The sequence below is a fragment of the Calonectris borealis genome, chromosome 12, assembly GCF_964195595.1.
Source record: "Calonectris borealis chromosome 12, bCalBor7.hap1.2, whole genome shotgun sequence".
NCBI classification, from domain to species: domain Eukaryota; kingdom Metazoa; phylum Chordata; class Aves; order Procellariiformes; family Procellariidae; genus Calonectris; species Calonectris borealis.
The window spans coordinates 5,600,570-5,620,390 of NC_134323.1; the positions used below are offsets into that span (position 1 = coordinate 5,600,570).

Genomic DNA, 19,821 nt, shown 5'->3' on the forward strand with positions numbered 1-19,821 from the left:
GTAGATGTCACATCAACCATTACTAGAGTGGGAATGCCCATTTGAGAGAGAATGTAGAGGACAGGGCACAATGTGTTAACTTCTGTGACTCTGAGAAAGACAGTAATCTTTGTAAGGCTTTAGGAAGAAAGAAAAAAAAAGAAAAAAAAAACACAAAAAAACCACAAAAACTAATAGCACTGCAAACGCTTTGATTAACTGAGGCTTACTTCCATGCAGACAAATGGGATTTCTGGCATCATATACTAAATGAGACATCAGATCAGTAAGAACTCTTTTTATGAGCCGAACAATATTCATCTTTCCAAATGTTCTAGATAGGCATACATAATTGAAATAAATTTTTTAAAACCTCATTGAAATAATATCATAAGCCAATAAAAGTTATTTAACACTTTTAATTTCTCTTGCTTCTTGAATTCTCATTGCTTTGAATATAAGAAGCATTCAGAAGGTATAAAAATTCTTACACAATATTCTGATTCCTGTGTATATTGGGTATGGCCTAAGCATAATATTAGTTTTTTAAGTGTTGACTCTGCAAAGTTAAACTAGCAAAACACAGCAAAGTTATGATGAATACAGAATGAAATTTCAGACTGTTAAGACAATATCAAGCTGTGATATGTGAAAATAGTATCATGCTTTGTAGAGACTGTAATTCATAAGGCTTTCCAATCTGGTAGTGCTGTATCATATTATTTCTGCTAAATGTTAGGCTTCATAACTTTGATTTTTTCTATTTGCTGCTTAAGTATAGAATATAGAACTGTTTAAACTTTAAAATATCCTAACGAATCAATATCAAAAGTTGGTTTTGGTCTTAATTGCTTCAGGACTGTATTCTGCAGCATAATACTAATGTGGTTCTTATTTGCAGAGTTTTGCTTAGATAATTGGTCATCTAATTTCTACTCAAGATTAGCTTTGCATATGGGGGAAAAAAACCTAATGAGTCTGCTTTTTGATAATGTCAGTTGGAAAGCCAGTAAGATGATAGTAATGAAATCTGCATGTTTGTTTACTATAGCTTTACTGCATCTCTTATTCATGTTTAATTAGACTTGAGTATGTTGAATATTTGAGGTTAATTGAATATTTTCTTTAATAAAAATGAGATTTGCATGGATAGAAAGAAATTTACTTTGAGCTTAGAAGGAAACTAATAGTCTTCTACATTTTTGCGTGGAGAAAATCAGGGTAAGTCCAGAAAAAAAAACTAAAAAATCATTAGTTTTTATAAATAAAACATTTTCTATTATTTATAATTAGAACAGCTTGGCTGTTTTAAAAACATCTGAACTGATACAGAAGGCTCCATGAGATTCGTTGCTTAAAAAACATTTGAAGTGTTTCCATACCTTTTGCACATCCTTTGCTGTCATTTCTTGACATGTAAGGTACCAGAAAATTAATGGAATCTTGTTGAAAAACAATATAGTAGAACTCCATTGTTTTGGACATATAAGATCCTGTGAATTTCCCTTTTCACAAGTAGTTAGAGCATGTAACTTGACATTAATTGTTTATTTTGACTATGAATTTTTGACTAGGAATGGTTAGAAGATCATTTTCTTTCTTCCAAGGTCTTGGAACAGAAACTTGAATGGGATGTTTATACACTCTAGGGTTATATCTAGAGTGCGTAACTCTGGATTTCCCATGACATTAAGTGCTATATCTACTGATGGCCATACTGACTGAGGAGAGGAGCTGTTGTGTTCGTTAGTGGTGGAAAGAGTTATTAGAATATCCAAGAATGCTTCCAAACACTACGGTCCCATAAATTCAAAGAAAAGTGGAACTTGCCAAATCGTGCTCACAGCATGACTCTGTCCTGTAATTTCGTAAAAAGGAAGGATTTTGATTTTTTGGTGGGGGTTTGTTTTGATGTTAGGGTGTCATAGTAAGATCATATTAAGCAATGAATTCATATTTTAACTTTTTAATGCAGTTTAAAATTGTGTGCCAGAAATTATTTATTTACAGTCATGTCACAATATATGCTTTAAAGTGAACGTAATGACAGTTTCTCTGTCAGAAAAACATAGGGAAACATGTTGCTTCAAGCAAACAAAGCCCAGTCTCCCTCACATATAAATGCATCTATTGATATTTGACTCTTAATTTCAGTAAAATAAACACTTTTCTTGTCAAGGCCACAATTACTTAAATTACAAAGCTAAGGTTAGTTCATAAATGTTGTTAACAAAAAGCATTCATATTTTATTAAATATGAAGACTTAACTATGAAAATGCTGAGATGGCAAGAAAGTTACTAGAAAGTAAGAATGATAGAAGGTCTGAAATGTGTCCTTATCACTGTATACAATGGTTATAGAGAACAGGGAGCAGAAGTAGAAGAAAGATTTGCGAAAGATTTTTATATGTATTTAATCAGGAAGCTTTCTCTCTTGAGTGAACAGGTGGTTATTTGAACAACTTGAAGTACAAGTTTCAGTAGGCCAAAGGAAGGGGAGCTGGGGGAAAGATGATGGGGTTTATTTTTTTATTAAAAATAAACTGCTGAACATCCATATTCTAAAAGGTGGATTCCTTAGTATAACTCAAATGATAATGTTAAGGCTTTGCATCAGAAAACATTGTTATACTTCTTTGTGTTTATTCCTTTTTTCCATTAAGCTCAACACTGTGAGACATTTTTTCTTCATCATTGTGATGAAACTCTGCTTCATCACATAGTCATTTAGTTTTGTTAGAAAGTGAATTATGAAAAAAATGCTACAACAGAACCTATATTAATGTTTGGAATTGCAGCAATTTTTAACAAGGTTCCAGGGTCATTGTAATCTTCCCGTTTTAGTGCTTCTTTAGGACAAATTCTACATCTATAATTTTAGATGCAAACTGTCACAAGTTAATTTTGAAAGATTTTTTTCCAATTAATTGGATAGAAATAGGAGATGTTCTGTGCCTTGGAGCAATGTTAGAATTCTAAGTTCAGGCAGTATTAAGGGGTGATATGAAAGCATGTTATTCATCAGGATCTAAAAAATATATTTTCACTATGGTTAATCATTTTCCCCAGACTTGAATGGAGTTCTTGTGCTAAATGTTTTACTTGCTAATCTGAATTTTTCCATTGAGTGAAATGAATTCGAACTCTTTAGGTTTGTAAATAATTTCCATTTAAAATTGTTTTAGATACAGAATTAGTAAACTTAGGAAATTCCATTTGGGGTGCTTATGGGAAAGGGAAGAATCTGTTGATGTGGCAGCTCCTTTGAAGTTCTTTGGCTGTCCATCTGTCTCCCTGCTGCCTCCCCATCACTTCCTGTGGTGGCCCCAGGAGCACTTGGCCATGAGAGTAGCACATGTGGAAAGTCATCCACATGCCCAAAAGAATAGCAGATGGCAGTAACAGCTTCTTTTAACCTGTCTAAGAAAGTAAGAATATTGTGGTTGGAAACTAAGGATTCCAAGATAGAGCACCAATGCTTTGCTTTCTGTTACTAGAGAAAAAGGTGTTAAATTGCAGATTCCTTTGATTGAATGATTCAGTTACCAATCGCACTGGCTGTTTTCTGAAAGTAACTAATTTCTAATAGTGATTCTGCTGACCAGGTAAGAGCTGAGGAGCAACTTTGGAGAAAACTGGAGAACTGGTAGCTCTGGAAGGTGTACTTCCTAGAATGACTTTTATAGAGAGATGTCCCTCAATAAATGCATCTGCAAGGAATTAATTTGAGCCTTCTTATCTCTCTTTTGTACTCCTGTATTCCAAAACTCTCTGCTCCTTGGTAGAATTGGTAATTTCTGTTTATACAAATAAGTTTATTATGGATAGTGGAAGACCGTATGAAATATGTTAAAGATTTCTGTCAGCACATAGGAGAAGGAAACCTTAATGTGATGCGGAGAGTGAAAAAGAGCTTTTTTGAGTACAGTGGCAGAGTAACTAGAAGAGAGTGAATATTAAAGATGTTGGAATTTAAAGACAGACAAATTTCTAGCTCTTCCTCCTGCCCTCAAAAACAAATGAAAAATGTTCTGAATAGCTATGTTTGTTTCTCAGAGGGTTATATTCATTCTATTCTGTCCTAGCAAAATTTTTTCAGCTGCATTTCTTACTTTAAAAAAAAAAAGTAATTCCTTCAACACTGTTTTTCTATTTTTGCATCCTGAATTTTTATAGTCTTTCACAGTAGTGTACTGATACTTGCAGGCTGACACCATTTGCAAGAAAGCAGCCACTTTCTTAATATAAGATGCCCAAAAACTTCTTAAAGAATTTCCTAAAACCTGGTTCTCATTCTTTTATTGTTTTTTCCAAACCAAGGCTATTTTTCACTGTAGGTCATATTAATGGTACAAAAATTAAAAGCTGGTCCTTGTGTTTGTATTTTAAATTAAAACAATAAAAGGCTTTTAGAGCACTCATACACACTCCCCAGGCTGTGGATTTTCTCCAGTCCATTGGTCTAGATGTTCCTCTTATTGAAATATTGTGGCAGGAAAGGAGGATTAAATTACTGAGGCTGTCAAAAAGGACAAGCACTCTGCCATACATTATCATTATCACTAGCTTCCTCAGTGGAAGAAAATGCAGTAAATCACTTCAAATACAAAGCAATAAAGACCACTGGCTTTTAAAATCATGACTGCTATTGCCATTAACAGAAAATGACAGTTATGTGGCATGCTTAGATGCTGCTTGTATCTTTTTTGACAGTGTGCACATAAACCTGCCAGTGACACGCCATTAGATCACATGACCTTTCAAATTTGTTTCTAACATTGTTGCTTTTCCTTAGGAAAGACAATGGAAAAAATGTTTATTTTTCTTTGTTCTTTTCTTCATGCTCTTTCTTTTAAAAGATGAAAAACAATTGATAACTAATTATATTAATTCCGATTTGCTTTGCAGTGATACATGTGGATAAGGCAAATAATCATGCAAGAAGGGAGTATCTCAAGTCTCTGCTTCTAAAGCCAGATCTACATACTGACAGGTACATATTAGTGCTGAAAAACTCTATAAAAGGTCTTTGTAAATAATGCTTATGGTTTGCCTCGTTGTTTGACTTCATTGAGGAGGTATCGCTGAGAAGTTAATACATAACTAACTAACTAGAGAAAATTTTGTTTCAGCTAGCAATGATACGTACATTCTGATGTGGCGATTGATCTACGTTTCTTCCCTGAGTAGGTTTGTGTGGCCTGGAATATGGCAACCTCTCTTAATGTTGTTTCAGTGCTGTGTTTGGGGTTTTTTTTTCAACAACCTCATTTTGCAAAAGAGAGATTCTATCATCAGCATTCTTTCAATAATTAATTTGAAAAGCACATACCTACCTGATGGTAGAGTAATACATCTGTTGCTTTCTGAATTCAGAGTGCTAAAAGGAGTGTAACAGCTTCAGAAACTGTTACTTGGCCCTAGAATTTCCAAAAGCCCATATATATATAGATGTCGCAGGCAGCTACTATATGTATACATATGAGAAAGAGTATGAATTAGTCTTGTCCAAGCTCATAATAATAATTTTGTTCCTATTCAAATTTTTTGATTGAGATAGCATGCACATTACTTTGAGAGAATGAATGACGTACTTTGATTCTGTTGACGTCTTGAAGGTCAATCTTCATTAAAATGGAACAATTATTAATTTAAAAAATTATTTAATTTGCAGAAGAGTAGAATACTTGCTAATTGTATTTGAAGAGTAGGAGTTACTTCTAAATCTTCTAAATATGTACTTATTCACAAATTACAGATTCACTCTGCAGTAAGAAAGAGAGTGATCTTTCTTCATTCCATTTCCCTTCTAAAACTGAGTTTCATGTCTTGGCCAGAAAACAGGTTTTACTGGAATGGAGCAGGGAACACTATGAAATGATTACTTGTTGGGATGGAAATATCATACTGAAACATTCTTAGGTTTGGAGATTTTAAAAAAAAAAAAATTCACAAGCAAGCAGAAGACTTATTTTACCATCTGAATTAGGAAAGTGTGTAACATGTTCTACTAAGAATTTAACAATACTGAGGACAAAATATTCTTTTATTCCTTAGGGATAATTCAGTGAAAGAAAATAACTAGTCTGTAGGCTTCAATTTCACCTATAAATACTTAGATATATATACTAAATATTTAACAAACCTAGGGTAAAAATAAGGTAAAATAATTATAGAATCATAGAACCATAGAATCATTAAGGTTGGAAAAGACCTCTAAGATCATCGAGTCCAACCGTCAACCCAACACCCCCATGCCCACTACACCATGTCCCTAAGCGCCTCATCTACACGTCTTTTAAATACTTCCAGGGATGGAGACTCAACCACTTCCCTGGGCAGCCTGTTCCAAGGCCTGACCACTCTCTTGGTAAAGAAATTTTTCCTAATGTCCAATCTAAACCTCCCTTGGCGCAACTTGAGGCCATTTCCTCTCGTCTTATCGCTTGTTACTTGGCAGAAGAGACCAACACCCACCTCACTACAACCACAATAGCAAGCAGCAAGATTTTCCCACAACAAAAGTATTCATCTTTTATGTGTGCCATCATGGTGCTGTCCTCTGTGTTACTAGGTGGGTTGTTTTCTGCATTTATCGGTGTGTCTAGTTTGGTCTGTGGTGAAATTTCAATTCTGTGTTGACTAAATAGCAAGGCAGGAAGTTCATCAGTAGTCCAATTCCCCACTTTAGCCTAGCAAGAGGACCACCAAGAAACAAAATTTATGGGAAGATTCTGCCTATGCACCAAATGTTTTCAACTCTATGCATTTTAAACCTGACCTAGTTATATTTTCAACACACGTTTTCTATCACAAGCCTTACAAACTAGTATCGGAGATTTTTCAGCTGAAACAGGAACTGAACTAAACTAATGCTTTAAAGCTCAGGAAACCAAATTATCAAGAATATAAATATCACTGAAAATTGCCTGCACATGGCTTAGCCTGACACTTTATTGGTGTTTGTGCTATGCCAGATTATAGGAGCATAGATAGTGTTTTATGTATATTAAGTGGTGTATTAAGTTTTCAGGTGAACTTTCTCCCTGTCACAATTAATGTTGTTAGAAATGATACTCATAATGATCGGGTCCATATTAGAACATAAACAAATAGATACATCACGTGCCATTTTTGTCTTCCAAAAGGAGAGTCACTTTAATGAATGTCCCTTGAAAAAGATAAATATTCTCAGGTGTTAAAAGAGATATTAATATAATACATAAAATTACTGCTAAGCCAAAGTTGCAACTATAGCCTAATCCTGTAGTTGGAACAGGAGCCAACTTGGCCCTGAAAATAATGAATTTCACAGCTTTATACTCTTTTAGTTTACACTTACAAATAAATAAATGTAGATTGACACGGCATTTAGATGGGAAACTATGTTTATTTGTTGCAAGTGGGGTTTACTGTTCAATAAAAGATACGATTTCAAAACAAAATTGACTTTTCTTTCAATTTTATTTTTTGATATGGAATCATTGTAAGTGTTTATTAGAAATGTTTATTTTGGTTCCACATTTGAATAAATGGCTTAGTGGCAGAAAATGCAAGAATATTCAGTATTCAAGAAAATCAATAAAATATGCTGCTAAGTAGAATGATATAAAATCTAAAATATATGAGCATGAGGTAGTAGGAGACTAGGAAGATGGTTTGAAATCCTATTTAGGTTAGTAATTGTTGCATACCTGAAAGATGGTTCTTCTCTTTTGACAAGCATCTTTGCCTTTATCTACGTTTTCAGACAGACAACGTCTCTATCATTAATACAGAAATTTTGTCAGAATACTTGTTTTTTCTTATAGCTATATTGTGTGTTTTGTTTCTTTTTCTGTATAATAGGGATTAAAATTACATTCTTTATTTATGTTAGGAAGCTATACTTACTAATATTTGTAAAACTTCGGGGGGAAAAAGAAAAGGATACAGATTTATTATTTTATTTTAGCATCTGAACCCAGTAGTTATTTACTTACATGTTCAAGTCCTTAAATCGTTAATAACAGGAGGCATTTCTGGCAGTCCATTTAACTTACTGTAACTGTGTCATAGTTATCTTTTATCTTCATCCTGTTTGTATTCCACTGTTGCCTTTCAGCATTTTAAGAGAGTAGAAATTTGGGTCATATAGAGAAGCTTACCTGATTCCTCATGCCAGATTGTATTTGCAAAGCTTGCAGACCTGACAATAGAGTATATGCTCTTCTGACAAGTGTCAGAAGAGACATATGTGAAGAATGGAGGAATCCATTCTTCTAACAGTCACCCTGCTGTGATAACAAGAGTGAACAGGTTTATGCAAGAGGTTTCCAGGCTGATCCTGACAGGTGCATCATTTCTTGGTAGGAAATGATTGTTACTCCAAGAAACTGACTATATGAAGTCATTGTTATCCAAAGTAACAAAATCTATGCATCCATGCTATAGGAGTATAGAGCACGTGTACTGTGTTAACTTCACATTAATATACTATATGAACACACGAGGTTTTCTTCTTGCTGCTTAAAAATGGCTGATCTCTGGAATAAAAAACTAGAATCAAATTTGCCTCCATCACAGCTTTGTCCAGGCATTCTAAATTTCCTGCTGGTGATAATACCTTTAAGTGTTACCATAACAATACGTATTTTTTCCAGGTTTTTCTGCTTCATTGTAAAGCACATTTTAAGCTTAAGGCAATTATTATTTTTTACTTTTCTTTTGGCCCTTTATTAGCAGACAAGTTGCATTTAGTTCTCTAATCTTTCTTGCAGTGGCTAGCAAATATCTTCCCACACAGTACTTTTAACAGGATGTCAAGATTTCTTCTTATTCTGTCGGTAGGCATGGGATTCCTGCAAGGAAGTGAGTACTGATACCTGGTGCTATAGAAAAGAAATGTGGAAATAAGCTAGAGAGAAAGTCTAGGATCCTAGAGAGAAGTAAGGAGAGGAACGCTATACATGGCTTTATTTATGTAAGAAATCCTAGTATGAATTTGATATTCCAACTTCCATCAAAGTTTCTTACATAAGCAAGGCAGTGTTAAGGTAAAATGGGACACGAGCTGCACATTTGTGCATTCTGTGCTGCAGCAGAGTGAGGAGTCTGTTCATGTGCGGTATGTTCCAACTGTGTCTTTTAAGCCAGTTCAACCTGAAAACAAAACTCTTGCAATTTTTGATAAATTAAGAAAACAAAGCATACTGACTATTATATTTAAATATTTTCTAAACTTAAAGCATTTGTAATATTTTTAAAAAATACAAGTCAAAGTGATTGTGGTACCATTCTTGCAGTCTACCAGTTGGAGTATTCCCATGGGGTCCGGAGTTCAAACCTCCTCCTTTCTGATTAGCAGCAAAGATTTAATCCAATGTTATGATCTTTTAGGCATATTGGAATTCTAAGGTGTTAGAGGTACCGTTCTTTTGATCTGTTTTGTTGAAGCTTGCTCTAGTCATGTAAAATACTTGCATATGATCTGAACCAGAAAGTGGACCAGTATGAACGAGTCTCCACTTTGGCTATAAGGTACAGTCCCAAATGTTACTAGGCCTGCTTTTAGTTTATGCTTTAGTGAAAATTTTAGTAGTAGTTGGTACCCTTAAGTGACAAAAATTAATCCAGCACTAATCTCCTCCTCTTCTATCACTGTCTTAACTGCTAAACTGGTTTCTCCAATTGATTTGATTTGACATTAACACTGAAACATAACAAAACAGATCTGTTCCCAATACCCAACAGTTTTATCAGTTATTCTTACAATTTTTAATTTATTTTTATTTCATTTAATATTTAGCTTACACATCTAAGTATTTCTTTCTTTTTGATTGAGTTTTGGCAGTTTTGCTGCTGCTTAGCTCTGTGCCAAAATCTTAAGTTGGATCCATTATACTCAACCAAGCCACCTGCTGTTGGAAATAGCTGAAATATTTTTCCTTTTTTGTCTCCCAAAATTTTTTTTAAAGACACGTATTTTCAATAGGTGTCTGGTTTTAGTGACAAACAAATATTTATGTATATATTTTCTATAATAAATATTGGTTAGTAAGAGCCAAGCACAAAAATAAACTACTATAAAAGCATATTGCAGTTGTTGTTATGTTTAAAGTCTTTTAGGAAGATTTGATTATATTTTGTCTAAGATATCCTTTCCTGTAGACTTGGATTTTATGCAAGTTGATTGCTACTCATTTGGAATTATGGTTATTGTAACATTTTTAGGCTGTAAAGCTCACAAGCATTCACAGTTTAGACAACACTGCCAAGACACACCAGAAAAGTAGTTAGCTCTGAATTCCTGTCATTTTGTCAGTCTCTGTGTTTTTGGCCCGAACACAAGCCACTAACTCAAGTCAGCTCCAGCACAATACTGGAATTATGTGTTTAAAAGAAAAGCCATACTTGGATGCAATGAGTGTAATTTCAGTTCAGAGAAGAAATGCAAATATTTTGTATAGTTGTTGGGCTTAGATGTTTGGTATGGACAAACAGGCTGTGTTTAGGCAGCACAGTAAATACTCAAAGGCCTTTGTATCCAGGCTGTACTCATGGGTAGTTTTTATGTGTAAAACAGGAACGGAATAGTGAAGATTAAATATGAGATGTATTGGTCAGAGGGAACAAGTGCAGGACAAATTGCTGTGTAAGGTCCATTTTTAAATAATGAATACGCAAGACAACATTAGAAAGATACTATTTTGCAAGAACTGCCTTTAGGTTCCTGTTATTTTTGTGGAATGTGTTCTTGGCTAGAATATGCTCTCCAAGTATCTAAATGAGGTATGAAAATTCTCAATAACTTTCAGCTAAATATTTTATACTTGGTGTTTGGAGATGCTTGCTTCATTGAATATGGCTAGTATTTCTGATATCAGGAAAATACTTGATATGGTTTGTCTTTCTTAATTATTTATCTCATGTCTCTCACACCACTCAATGTAAAGCCAAGAAAATGCATGGTTTAAAATTTACTAAGGCTAGATCTAAATTATCAAGAGGTGCAGACCAGAGAATCTCTAGCGCAAAGCAGTTGTTGCTAATGGTCTAATATTCACAGTACATAGATTTTCAGGATGATTTTGAGAATTCAGAATACTAGTTGATCCTACTGATTGAATGTCTGTTGCAGTGGAGTGCATTAGGGCTAGGTACTCCTGGAGCACATCTTCAGTTTAGTTTAGTCCAGTCCAACAGGAATCCAATTAACGTGTTCCAAGACTACTATGCAAATAAAGTACCATAACTGGGGACAACTGAAAAGTTTTACTTCATAAGCATGCTCCACATCAAAGCTGAAATAATCATACAGGTTCATCTTACGTGACCTGACTGAATTAAAGTAGTTGAAACTTTTTAACAAGTTTATGGTATTAAAAGGTTTTAACCAACAAAACATAATTACATTTAATCTAAACCTTCCATTATTGCTTGTGAATTGTTTTTATTTCTTCACATCAAATAATTTGCATGGTGTGGTCAACACAGTAAGAATAAAAATAAAAAAAAACCAACAACAACAAAAAAACCCACCAACCCCAACTATATTTTTAGATATTTTAAATAAATGAGTTTTGCTATAAAAGCCTCAAAGTACATAGATACAGTCTTGATTTTTACCTATGAGGGGTAAATATAAAGAAATTAAGTGACTTGAACAGTTGATTCAGCAGCTGAACTAAACAAACTTACAAGTTTCAAATGTGAAAAAGTCTTTAATCGTTAGACTATTCTGCTTGTCACTGCCATATGAACAAGAATTGTGCCACAGGGTGGTGGGGAGGGGGGACAAAAATGAAACAATTCTATAAGCTTGCAGATCCGTGGTTACAACTTCTCTGTCCTTCTAATACTGCTAAATAATGCTAAAGAAGGAGGGAAGATTTGGAAAAAAGGGTCTCAGACTATTCTTTTCATGGAAAATGTTGAATATAATTGATAAAGGGTTCTGGTTTGTGCTTAACTGGTAAAATAGAGCATGTTTTTTGCCTTTTATTCTGGTTTTTGAGTTAATTTTCAACCCTTTTTGAAGGTAAAATATCTTTTTGGTGTTTTTTTTTTGTTTTCCCAAATGCCTAGCCTACGATTTACAGTGGTCAGTGATCCCCCAGAAGATGAACAGGATCTTGAATGTGAAGATATCGGTTTCGCTTATGTCAGTTTGAGAGAGATATTTGAGAAGCAAAGAGATATCATTGAGCAAGATATTGATGGTAAGATTACTTTCTTATAGCCTTCTGTCACCTAAAAATTATTTGTTGAATTTCTGCTTTCCTCTGCAAGCTTTACTTTGCAAGTAATTTTTTGACATTTTTAACAAGAAATTATTCAATATTAACTAACGGCTTCCACATCTGTTTGCAAAAGTCTGCAAAAACTGTGTACTATTCCTTAAAATCTGTTTTAAAAAAACAAAACCAAAACAAAACCCCAAAACCAACCAAACAGTATTCCCAGCTCATAGTAATTAGTTTATAAAACCTAAGAACTTCCAGGACATGTCCACTTACTATAATTCTCTATTTTGTACAACGTACTTCATGCTAGTAAGACTGTAAATATATATTTTGTTATTAAAATTTATGTCAGTAATTCTGTATTGCTAATGTCTATATCTTATTTGAAGTTATGTTACAACCCTCAGAGTACCTAAAGCTTGTGTCCTCCATATGAAACCTGTATCTGAGACAATAGGAAATACTGGTGGCTTTGGTTAGGTATCAGTTTAGAGTAAGCATGCTTCTATAACAGACTGTGACCGAACGTTCGCTGTGACTCACTAAAGCAAGGTGAGGTGAGTAGGAGGTGTGGAATCTTCCGTTTCCTGGGTCTTACAACAGCATTTTTGTAACGCTGATATGAAGACTCGAGAAGGCTACTCAGTCCTTTCATAGACAGTGAAGGAAAATATTCTCCTTGCTTAGACTTTCCTGTTCCCCAATGTAGCAGGGACATAGTTATCAATGGTGCATTTTTCTCCTTACCTGTTCCTCTCCATCCTCTTTCCCCATTGTGGTGAAGCTCAGCAAAGAAGCTGAGAGTATATCTGTTATAAAATAGTTACTATCCTATAACAGTGAGTGAACCAGCTTGATTACTACATGCAGCGCACCCATAGTTGCAAGGTATTCTTTGTAATAGCAAGAATTCTAGTTAGCCCTAGTAGAATGCTGAGCTAACGTGACTTTGCTATGTCTACTGCTGTGTCTAATTACCATACCTTGAGTGATGGGGAGCTGAGTAGTGAGGGAAAGAAATAGGCTTTCTTATCCGTTTCCATTATCATGCATGATTTGCATCCGTGCTGTAACTATAATACTCAAAGTATGCATCAAAGTTCCAGGAACACGATAAGGAAAATTCTAAGAAGAATCAAATTTCCATACCCTGGAAAAAAAATATACAGATTTGATGCACTTCTTTCTGTGGCTGAACCACTTAATCTTTTCTCCACCAATAATTTTTCTCCAAGTAGTTGTATGAAAGCACATCTGCTCCAAAAAGGTATTTCATAGTCTCTCGCTGGAAAATTTTTTTTGTTCTGGATTTTATGGCCATAATTCCCATTGTCATAATTCCCATTTTGTCATAATTCCCATTTGATAAGATTGATTAGTGATATAAATATAATTTTGTACCCTTGAAAGTCAGCTTTCACAAAACTCTTAAAACTCCTAATCGTTATCTGAGATAATTATTATGACAGGAAGGACTGTTTTTTGTTACTAGTTGTTGTTCTGTCAAAAGGTAATGATTACTATGTAATGACAACTACTTCAATATTGTGAGGAGCATTTCTTCCCCTAATCATAAGACATTTGAACTGATTTTTACTTTATGTACATTATATCAATGAAAGTGATAGCAATAGATAGAAATACTTTTATTCTCATTCCTATCCATGCTTCTCCCCTTCCCTGCAGATGCTGTACAGTGTAGATTTTTTTTTTTTTAATATTTCCATATTTTCTGAAAACTTAGAACTTTCGGAGAATTGAAATGAATTTTACGTCAATGTATGTCAGATCATCGCAAAAGTATCTATCAGTATATTTTATTGGATGAAGTCATTGTAAAAGGATCTGCTCTTAAGATCTGGACGCAGACTTCAATTAAATGTAATGGCACAATAAATAGAACTCCTAAATAATATTGTACACATTCTCTGAGGTGGATATTGGTTTGAGGGAAAAAGAATAAACCTAGACCTAGGGAAATCCATAGGACGCTACCACATGAAGATCTAATCATTCTGAAGTTAGATACCATAAACTTCCTTCATTCTTTTTGAGAACTGCAAGCATGTATCTTTTTTCATATCTTATTCCTTTCATTGCTGATTCTGTGAAAGTGGCCTACATGAAATTTGAAGCAATTAAATGAATGGCTAAGCAGGAGGTTGGTTGAAAAAAAGTACAGACAAGACACATAACAATATGTCTCAGAGATAATATGACAATATTAAAACTGAGAAAATAGAATTAATGCTATCTTCTGATAACATTAATTACAGTTATCCTACCGTTCTTATAAGTAAAAAGAATAATGTCCCCTGAAGTCTGCTCTTTAAGTTGACAGTTCACTGAGTGATTTGTCCAAGGATATACAAAATGGTTTGGATCTCTGAGAATAGCATCCAATCTGTCCTATAATAGCTCTATCAACAAAGTAAATGATGGAAGGTTTATGCCATGTTTTTCCTCTCCAAACCTCTTCTGAGCCGTCCCCGCAGCCTTGAAGTTGTAGCATGCAGTATCATTGCATGTCCCAGAGTACTTATCTCAGTTTATATAGTAAATACATAACCTTGCCATTTGTCTGCTATATAATTTGCTTTGAAAAGATGTGCTGTCAAGATTATTGGGTTTTATTCAAATTCCTTCTAGAGTCATGTTAGGTAGCTCATTGCTTTTTATGCAGGACTGGGAAAGAGCCTCATTTTTGACTGTTAGCAGCATGTTTTTAATCACAGCAGCAGAGATTGTGGCCCTCTGGGCTTACTTAGATATTGTAAGAGTGCAATTTTAAATCATGTTAGCTAATTTCTGTAAAAGAGAAATTTTAAATACTACTTTAAAACCCACATACAAAAATGAAGGTAGTTAAATAGTTTAGTCTAGGGGAAATACCATCTTTGCCTACACTTCACTATTTTACAACACAATAGAATCCTGGAATTAAAATAATTTTGCATTGCACCAACTGGAAAAAACAATTTACTCTTGAAATACTAATAATTGTCCAGGCTGATTTGGACCGGTCATACACACAGTGTAGAAAATGCATTAATTGGTATATTTTTTACTTAAAACTATTTATAAGTATGCATATATGTCTTTAATAGAGTTTGGAACATCTATAGTTATGTATTGTGAAAAATAATTAATTTATATAGGCAATTATCATTATCATACAGATATTTTCTTTATTTCAAAGTTAATTCTAACACTAATACTTTTATTGATGTACATTCTAGTTCTTAGAGTGCTCAGTTTCCAGTAGGCTGAATGCCTGAACTGGAAGATTTCTTTTTTTGTCTTTTTTTTTTTTTCCCTCTTTTTTTAAATATATGCTAGGTGCCTTTTAATCTGTCCATATGTTAAAGAAAATTATCAGAACAAAAGCAAAAACTTAAATGAAATTGCTAATGCTGTTTTCTGATGTTTCCTTTCTAGTTTTCGATTCACAAGATGATAGTGCAGTAATTGGAAAGCTCAAAGTAACAGTGGAAGCCCTCCACGCACTGCGTTCAGTCTATGAGGAATGCAAAGATGACTAGGAGGCATGAAAGGGAAGTTTGCCTACAGAAGTTCCTTGTCCCAGTGTAAATACATGCTTGATAGTGCTTCAAAGATGAGATCTTTGTAATTCTTGGAGTATATTTAATGTATAATTTATATGAAAAGGACGCTTGATTTGTAGTTGTAAAGTTTTGTATACTTTTCAGTCTGTTTGTTTTTATATTTCCCCTTAAGGCTAAGAATCTCTCCACAATGGACAACGTCTTGTAAATAATTAATACCTACATGATTGAATGATGTGCTTTATTTGCATTTTCAAGATTTTTTCCTACATAGAACAGTAATAAAAATGCAAGTCAAATTTTTAATTTTTAATAAAAAAACCATAAGCCTTAGAAAACTGATTAAAAATACTTTTATGTTATCCCTAATCACCCTACTAAATGGAATGCCTGTGATTAGCCTCATTAAGAATTTTATACTGTGAAGATTTTATTAAAAGCAATATATGAAAATTACTTGGATTAATGTGTTAATCTGCCTCTTTAAAATGCTAATATCCATTTTATGCACATTAAATCTCAGTATGTGTTTTCTTTGATGCATGCAGTTCCTATCAATTAAATATAAAAAATGAGGCTAGTTGCAGGACTTATTAAATTACTGCAACCTTTTTTTAAATAACTTTTACCCTTCTACTAACATTATAATTAGCTGTTTATGATTATCATGATTTGAAGTAGGGGGAGGCCAGGCACAACCATTTTTCTGTACAATAAAAGATTTACTTTCAGTTAACACCTGTCAAAGCACAAAAAGAAGCCATGCAGTATTAGATTTTGCTTCACCTAGTTTGAGCTGTAGGGACAGGCAACTGTGTTTTCATTTGTTTTTTGTCACTTTTAGAACTTAAATCAAACATATACAACGAATTGTTGTATCTGAATAACCAGTGTCTAGCTTGGAAAGTTAATTTTCCAGCTTTTAACCAATCTCAGTGAAGGATTTAATTGATATTTTTAATGGAGCTGTGAATCAATGCTGCAAAAGGATTGTCTCTTGAGAACGAGGATATAATACATTTCATTTTTTAATTTACTTTTTTATTTGTCATTTTCTTCAAAGGATTTTATAGGCTGTGGATTTCCACTGTTTGCAAACAGGCTATGTTTCTTCATAAGCATATGTAAAGTATTCAGAGAGATAAGTAATTTATTAAAATCTACCTAATTTGCCGTGATATATTAAATCTCTGCTTCAGTGATCACAGACCATTTCATTTAGAGAATTAGGCATTCCCTCTTTGTGTGATTAAAGCTCTGGAAAATGAGTTCTTTGCTCCTATTTGTGAACATTCAAAGCCTGCAAATGGCAAGAAGATGGAATAGATTATGAGACAATTCATTATAGTTCAACAGAAAAAAAAAAAAAACAGCTATAATGCAGAAATGGAAGTATGAATATCTGCATATAGTTTGAACCATCTGTGCTCTAATGGCTTCAATAATGGCTCTTCGTCTTCAGTAGACTTTGAAATGACATCCATACAATATTAATTTGTTGATGTACATTATGAGGCCAATGGAATGAATATATTCTGACCACAGAAATCTCTGAATTCCAACATGAACCAATGGTTGACTCCATTTTAGGACCTACTATCTTCAGTAGTACCTCTCATCCAGACTTTGCCAATCCTCGCAGCGTTTCATTCCTCTGGAACTTTTAGGAGACCACAGACAGCTGCATTCCTGAACCCCTCCATTCTTCAGTTAATGGCCATATGTTTGTTGTGATTTGGGCTGGCGCTTAGTTCATCATTTTGGCCACTATTTCTAGCTTTTTTTGGCTCTGTGCATCTATATTGTCAATAAGACTGTTATTATACATTACAATAATTTGAAACAGCTAGATTCAACACTGAGATTAACTGAGTGGCTTTTTAGAAATTTACTTGCGGTATTCTGTCAGGAGGTTCTTATTATTCTTCTAATACTTTGCAAACCAAACTAAATATCCTGCACATAAACAAAGAAGCAAATTGTATTGAGTTTTCGTGTGTGACTGTTTACTGACTTGCAGGAGAACTATGTAACTGGTGCTTGTTTTCTTCTGAAATAAACCATGTGGTAAAATTAGAAAATCAGTGATGTTCATCTCACTTAAACATTTACAGTAACACCCTTAGCACTTAATCTTCGCCATCTGAGTTGAAAACTTAGAAACCAAGCGTTCATATATTCATTAAACACAGACCTCTTTGGTAAGTTACTGCAAAATATTCCAGTTGACATTTGGTTACATTGTGTTAACTGTTCTCAGTGACTCCAACATTAACATGTATAATTTGCCTCAGGTTCCTAAACATATTTCTTTGTAAGGCTCACTGTTACTCAGTTTTGGATTTAAAAAAAAAAATCTTGATTTCTATTCATGTTTATTACTAAGACAGATATAATATTCAGTGAGGATTTTTCCAACAGATGGATTGTATTATCTTATGCAATATAAGCATACGAACATACTAGAAAGTTTTGTTCTTGCATTAAGTAGTCTGTATTTCCAACATGCTCTTAAATGCTAAGTCTAAATGCTGCAGTGTCCAGGGGAAGTGGAAAATGTAATCTAGTACTATTTTGTCCAGATTTTAGCTATGACTAGCTTGAAGAAAACTTACATATATGTACTCTCTAGTCTAAGGCAAAAAGTATCCTCTTTCTTGTGTGGAATATGTTAGTAAGCACAATCCTTCTTGCATTTTAAAAAAGAAGCCTTATTAATGCTGGCTACTGCCATACTTTAAAATGTTATTTAATTAAAATTAATTTTTGTGGAATAGATAAATTTTTTTCAAAGGTGTAACTTGGATGCGACAGTGGTCCTGAGTAAGATGAGTTGAGCAGGGTGACATGATCAGTTTTGTTATTTTGTATCTTCCTATTGTTACAGCTTATAGCTTTGCTGTGATATCTTCTTATGCGATATAATAGCTGCTATTCTCCAGGTGTCCCAGGTATGTTTATCAAGATGGAAACTTAAATTTAGCTCAAAATACCTTCCCCCCTGACACCCTCCCCCCCCAATGTTGCTTTTAACCTGTTATAACCTTAACCTAGGGATGGAAGTTATAAGAGCAAATACATCATGAACTAAGGTAACATCTGTGTGAACTCGATCAGTAAGTCGCAGCTTATCTCATTATATGCTTACAAGAGTAGATATAATATGACAAAAAATTATAATTTGCCTCACAGAACTTCTACAACTGAAGATCAGTATTTAAGATAATAGTAATGATATTTTAAAATGTTTTTTATTATTTCAAGGCATAGTAAGACATTATCGTAACTCAAGAAGTCACCAAAGATATCAAGACTAAATATTAACTGTTAAATTTCATTTTCTTGTTTTGTATTAGAAGTGAGAAGTAAATTCAAATACAAACTTAAAATTGTGCAAGAAACTTTCTTGCATGTTTCAGAGCCAGAGAAATATTTTATGTTGCAGTTAGGTCTTTTTGCAGGTGGTGATGATGATTTATCCATCAGTTTTCTGAGATATTCCACAAGAGAATGAGTAATTTTTATACGACTTCCTTAACATTACTGTTTATGATATAGGTCTTAGTAATTGGACTAGATGCCAATCTTGCAACTAATACTGAATTGAATGCATTATGTTGCCTGTACGAAATTAATTACAGAATATAAGTTCAAGTTGATACCTTTGTATGCATGTGATAAAAATTTGCTTTTAGCACAGTATGCTATAGGTGTACTGCTCTGTGCTTTTCATTAACTTCCTTTTTGATATTGCTGACAAATTTTAATTCTCTTTGCATCTTTTAAAATGGGATGAGGTAACTTCTGAAGAACTAGATTTCATTGGAATAATTTCTCAAGGGAAGAATTTGACCTATGTTTTGTTTCTAATTATAGTGTAATCTTAGCACTCTCAGGACATGACCTTGAAAGTCACATATAACATAGACACTTCCATCTTAATTCATAAGCACCAAACTCCTCCTAAATCGTGCATCAGTGGGCTTGAGAGGTATTTAAAAGCTTATTTCTAAGGTCCTTGCTGAATCATACTTCAAGTTCTCAACACTTC

General features: G+C 33.8%; 1 protein-coding gene across 11 annotated transcripts in view; it reads left to right on the top strand.

Moving 5' to 3' along the window:
• The window catches only part of RPGRIP1L (RPGRIP1 like), an 80,627-nt gene extending 62,775 nt beyond the window's left edge, over positions 1-17,852 (top strand). For 3 of the 11 annotated variants that reach the window (XM_075161114.1, XM_075161115.1, XM_075161116.1), the window contains 3 exons: positions 4,889-4,973; positions 12,047-12,180; positions 15,643-17,849. In XM_075161114.1, the coding sequence (XP_075017215.1) occupies positions 4,889-4,973; positions 12,047-12,180; positions 15,643-15,746 (323 nt within the window). In that variant the 3' untranslated portion in view covers positions 15,747-17,849. Of the gene's footprint in view, positions 1-4,888; positions 4,974-5,112; positions 5,169-12,046; positions 12,181-15,642 lie in introns of those variants that run through there. The other 8 variants (XM_075161113.1, XM_075161117.1, XR_012675360.1 and 5 more) reach the window with 7 other exon arrangements.
• Positions 17,853-19,821: the final 1,969 nt, after the last annotated feature.